This window comes from Euprymna scolopes, chromosome 15 (assembly GCF_053919585.1).
Source record: "Euprymna scolopes isolate OS-2025 chromosome 15, ASM5391958v1, whole genome shotgun sequence".
Lineage (NCBI taxonomy): Eukaryota > Metazoa > Mollusca > Cephalopoda > Sepiida > Sepiolidae > Euprymna > Euprymna scolopes.
The window spans coordinates 112,441,914-112,447,913 of record NC_136496.1 but is presented as its reverse complement, the minus strand read 5'-3'; the positions used below and the strand labels follow the sequence as shown (position 1 = coordinate 112,447,913).

The 6,000-nt window shown below is 27.6% G+C and overlaps 1 protein-coding gene across 30 annotated transcripts in view; it reads left to right on the top strand.

The window, feature by feature from the left end:
- LOC145294072 (uncharacterized) overlaps positions 1-6,000 on the top strand; it is a 616,260-nt gene that overhangs the window by 126,733 nt on the left and 483,527 nt on the right. For 16 of the 30 annotated variants that reach the window (XM_080141094.1, XM_080141093.1, XM_080141090.1 and 13 more), the window contains exon 1: positions 1,052-1,671. The exons of the other annotated variants lie outside the window; for them this stretch is intronic. In XM_080141094.1, coding sequence (XP_079997220.1) covers positions 1,669-1,671 — 3 coding nt within the window. In that variant the 5' untranslated portion in view covers positions 1,052-1,668. Of the gene's footprint in view, positions 1-1,051; positions 1,672-6,000 lie in introns of those variants that run through there. 30 annotated transcript variants of the gene reach the window in all.

Sequence of the window (6,000 nt, the reverse complement as noted above, 5' to 3'; positions counted from 1 at the left end):
GTGATTAATTTAAACTTATTACTTAAATAATATATTAATATATATCTATTGTTTCAATAGTGCTCGATACTAAAGTGGTTATTAGCAGAGGAGCTGGTGCATATGTATGGATTTTTGTGCAGGCAAAATACACATATCATTACTCAATCTGATAAACGTTTTATTGGAATGTTTTGTGTGTGTGTATGTGTGTGTGTGTGTGTGTGTGTGTGTGTGTGCGCGCGCGTGTATATATATATATATATATATATATAATACAATGAAGTTATCAAAAATATCTTTAACAAGGCAAAGTTTTCAAGATAGAGAAAGCTCAACACTGTTAAGAGGAGCTATTAAATATATTAAATGAAAGATGAGGAATAAAAATTACAAATAATTTATTATATAATCAAATCAATAAGGAAAAATAATAGACAAAGATTTAGGCCATAGTGTTTCGAAACAAAGTGCTTCTCATCAGAATAGGAGGAGACAGAATTATATAAACTGTAAAATATACAGATAAAAAATGGCTTCAGCACATTTAGATTGGAAATGAAGGGAATATATATTAAGGTATGTTAAAAGTGATTTAAGATACAAGAATAAAAACTTTGAATATGAAAAAATATTAAAATATAACTAGGAGGAAATAGTTAGGCATATGTGGATAGGAAGGGGAAAATAGAATTTAAAAAATTGGAAAGATAGTATATATGTAAGTAATAATAAAAATATATATAACTGGTCTATTTCAATATGCTGTCTATATTTAAAATGTGTGATCAATATTCATTATTGATCTGAAAATTACTAGATTAGCATTTGAATAATAACACAATCGTTAACATAGAAGAAATATATAATGCTAAATTGCTGTTATCAGGTTTAATATTTTAGAATCCAATTGTTGATTGAAATGTAAATCCGCCATGTTTCTGAACGCTATTGATGTTAAAATGGCACCCTACTTTCTGTCGTCTTCTTTCCTACCCAATGCTAGCAAGTGTCTATCCGCTTGTGTTGCGGCATCTGTTTTCATATAAGGGACTCTAATCATTGCCTTGCTATGGAGAATGCTGTTGAAGCTTGTGTGTGTGCGCGTGTGTGCGAGAGCAAAAGGAAAGAGACAAAAACAATAAAAAAAAATCAATACTTGGTGATCAGCCATACTACAGTGGAAGGCCGGTCTGTGTTGTGATGTTATGGTAACAACTGGTGGAATATTCAGATGATTTGATCATCTCTCTGCACCGACTGAAGCAGCATCAGCAGCAGCGCTTTATCAGATTACTGGCATCCTACATCGTGCCTGTCCCTGTAAAGAAATTGATTATTCAAATGGCAAACCGTATTATATGTAGGGTTATTTATTTGTAGTCAGTTGGAGCTCTACAAGCTAACCCTCTGTTGTTCTTGTTCTACTTTAAAACGGTTGATAATATTTCGGAACTCTAAAATTTATTTATAGATCAACTATGTGCAACATTTTCCTGTCTTCTACTGAATAAGAATTGAGACTAAGAAGTTGAGAGTAATCAATTGGTGATGTCCTCATCATCGTCCAATCAGAAGCCAGATAGGTAGTATCTGCTGACTGGCTCGGTTCATCTAGTCATAGTCATAATGTCGATATAACAGCAAAAGAAGTGCAGGGAAAACAGCGCTAAAGGCGCGGGAGGCAGGATGGTAAGCAATTTCGTTTGAAATTTTTAAAAATTATTCAAGAAATATAAATTTAAAATCAAATATAAGATATTTGATTCATTATTAGATTTTTTTTTTATCTTAAATGTGATCTATTATAATTTTTTTCTTTTTCATCTAATTTTCATTCATCTTGAAAAATTCAGGGAAACCTGATGATCTGATCCATATTTTTGATTTTTTTTTGTTTGTTTGTTTCTTGATCCGTTGAATTTTATTAATCAGATTTGTTTTAAGATTTTATTTTATCTGCATGAAGTTGAACGTTTATTTATAAAAAAAAATAAATAAATAAATCTATGATAGTAAATATTTTAAACACTTGTTGTCCTGAAAAAAAAATTCCTTTCCTATTGATTCTTCATTTCGGCTTCCATTATTTGAATGTCATCATTTATTTCTCTCTCTCTCTCTCTCTATCTTTTTTGAACTGCTATTTAAAATCGAGGATCAGTTTATTGCAAATATTTTACTCATCTATGTTTAATGGGTTTTGCTGTTATATGATCTTTAAAAGATGAATATTTTTAAATAATCTGATTTAATGTTTCTAATTTAAATCTAAAAGAATAAATTAAAAAAAATAAATTTATTCAACCTTGACTTCAATCTAGGTTCTTATTTTTTTAATGAATTTTTATCAATCTGAATATTATTAAGGCGGCATTCTTTTGCACTGCATGTGCATTCTTGCATTCACTGTTTAGAAATATGTTGACTCATGCAACAATGTCTCTTGTCTGTCGAACACCACAGACCTTAATGGAACCGCAAATCAATCGCATTACTAATAGTCTTGGGGCATGCTTGAATTGTTTGCTAATTAAATGGAAGCCTTTCTTTTTTTTCCAAAGAGATTCTCTTGCATTCCAACATGCTGATTAACGGGTCGCCTTCTCAGTCCACTTCATCTTTATATTTTTCGTTTAAGTTTTTATTTAGCAAAAATTTTTTTTTTACAAGATCTTTTTATATAAATAGAAACAATTTTTAAATAAAAAAAACGTTCGTGTAAATTCAATTAAAATATGTAAGATTAATTTTTGATATATTAAAATCGTTCGCATATATTTTGGCATCAAAAGTAAAATCTCACTAGTTGTGTCAAAAGCAAACAAAATAATGATTCAAGAAAATATTTTGAACTATGGTTCAATTTCATACTGCTGATCAACCGCAGTTAAGCATTACTCAACCAATATTTAAAATAAATGTTCCCATATATATACACACACACACATATATATATATATATATATATATATATATATATATATATATATATATATAATCTCGTGTTTTACACAGAATTAATAATAAAGCAACCAAAGCAACAAGTGTTTAAAAAATATATTATATTTTATCTATATTTACTGAATATTATTATATTGCTTATGTGACTATGAATGTTTTTCCAATACATTGTATCCGAACCTGTTGAAAAAAAAAATATCTCTAAGTATTCAATTCTTTGCTTTAAATGTTGGAAGCCATTTTAATCTATTACGTCAAATAATTGTCAAAATATTTATATATGCATTACTTTAAATTTATATTTTATTAAGTTATTCAAAGTACTATTCGATGTGAATATTACGTTGGCTAAAATTAAAATTACTCATAAACAGATCAATTTACAGAAATTAGATACCCCCCCCCTTTTTTTTTTATTTCTCAATAATTTTCAAAAAATATAACAAAAAGATTGAATATTAGCTTTGTTCATTAGTATATACGTAATAACTACTATTTTTTAACCTGTTTATATTATCTAAGAAAGTCTATGCATAAATTTATATTTGAGTGTATATGTAAAATGCATGATGATGTAATTGTCAAGACTGGTTTAGTCTGAAATCTCAGTTCTGCTACAAATAGTGTATTTTGGTGCATTTTAGAATTGGTGGAATTGTGGGGTTATGCTTTTTGGAAGGAATAAAACATTGACATTTTTATGAAAATTGAAATGTCATTTTAATTTTTTAATTACTTAATGATTTTTAAATTAAATTAATTCAGATAAATATGAGACATCTTATTTGAATTTCCACTGGTCTTCAATAACAAGAAACACTTAAATGTTTATTTTTAATTTTAATTAAATTCTATTGGATAAACCGACATGAGATCATTATATTGAAATTTTTTTTATAATTTATTTTGGTTGTATTTTAAAATAATTTTCAACCGTATAAAAGTTAGCACGTTTCTAAAATTTAAATAAGAAAATATTAACTAAAACATATTTTAATTTAGTTTAATCAATTTTAATTAAATTCTTTAATACAATTTTAAAGATTTATAAGAAAACGTAATTTCTTAACGATTTTATTTTATTAAATTTGATCCAGATATATTTGTGTGAAAAAAATCTCAAATTAAAGAATTTTATTTATTTGGCAAATTAAAATAAATAAATATCCAGTTATTATAATATTTAAAGATATGGAAACGATCCCCTATACATGTACAATTAAAAATATACAATATAAACCTTTTTTTTTTTTTTAATCTTTTCTTTTAGAAATATTCAATGAGTTATTGTTTTTCAACAGTGAATGCAAGAATGACAATTTTTTTTCTTTGATTTATTTCAATAAATGCATCACTTTTTGCACAAATAGTTGCATATCGTAATCTAATGATAATGGGAGAAAAAAAAATGAGAAAATGTATGAGAACAAAAATAAAATGCAGTCAAATAGTGTAATGTGTGAGTGTGTATGTATATATATATATATATATATATATATATATATATTATATATATATATATATATATATATATTTATTTATTTATTTATTTATTTATTTATTTATTTATTTATTTATTTATTCTAGATTTTTAAGTTAATCTTCAAATGACACACAGACAAGTTTTTCTACCGGAATGGATTGAGGCAAATAGTTGTTCTTTCAAGTAAATCTTGAGATTTATTTTTTTAGGCAGACTCTCGTCTCTTTTGGAAAACATGCAGAATAATCTATGTCTATTATCTCCCTACTTTTTTTGACATATTTAAAATAAAAAAAACAAAAAAAAAAAACGATTAGTTCTGTTACTCTCCTCTTTTTCTTTGAAAGTATACTGCTTTCATTGAGCACTTTTTTCCTTTTTTTTTTTTTTTCAATTGTTATTTTATTTTCACACATTCTCTCTCTCACTCATTCTCTCTCTCTCACTCTCTAGAATATATATTCTATATTCTCCATCAGTACCTAAATCTAGTCGCAAATTCCATAAACAAAGCTTTTTTCCTAAAATTGCTTGCTTGTGGAACTCTGTTCCACTGGCCTACTTCCCAATTGACTACAATATGGTCGTTTTCAAGTCTAATGTAAACAAGTTCTTATTACCCCGTCCCCTTAAATAGTCCAATTCTGCTCAATTCCCACCAAAAACGATCACTGAGCTGTTGTCTCACTGACAATATCTTCTAATAGCTTCTTCCATCAAATAGCTAGACTTTGGAATTCTCTTCCTGCTACCTGTTTCCCTAACTGTACTGTACTCGTCTAGCTGAAACCACTATCAATGATTTTCCCCACTCTTTATCTGTGCCTAAATCTAAACATAGATTCTATGAACAAAGCTTCTAAAAACTGCACGCCTGTAGAACTTTCTTCTATTTGCCTGCTTTCCAGCTTACTACAATTTGGTCGTCTGCAAGTCCAATGTAAACAAGTTCTTGATGGGCCATCCCCTTAAATAATCAAATTTATCAAATTTCCACTACTAACGATTACTACTTGTCCTATTGACTACTGTACACTCATTAACCCTTATCCTTGAGTGGCCCCCGGACTTTGATAAATGACTCCCTTGTGTAGTTTTATTCATGTCTATATAATAACACTCAATAAAAGTAAAGCTGTATATTTATTTAGTATACGTTTTTATTTGTACATACGTATCTAACTAATCAATTGATTGCATTCTCAATCTGATCAGAATGAAGGATTTGGGCTTTCGTGAAAACGTATATCAATGTATGTAAGCAGGCATGTTTGTTGAAAATATATATTATACGGCATTCTTTGCATATAAACATGCTAATAATTACTATTTGATTATTTCTTAAAAACATACATTTATATAAAAATGTTATTTTTTGACAAAATATTGAAACTGATAAATTTTTCATTTCTAATAGATACTCTTAAAATAATATAGACAGTAATGCAACACATATATAATCGCGGTTTTTGTTTGGTAGGAGAAACACCAAACCAATGAAACGGATTTCACCAAATATTTTCCTTCAATTCGTCTCTTGGAATTCCCTGAATTCTTTCGAACTTGAAAATGTT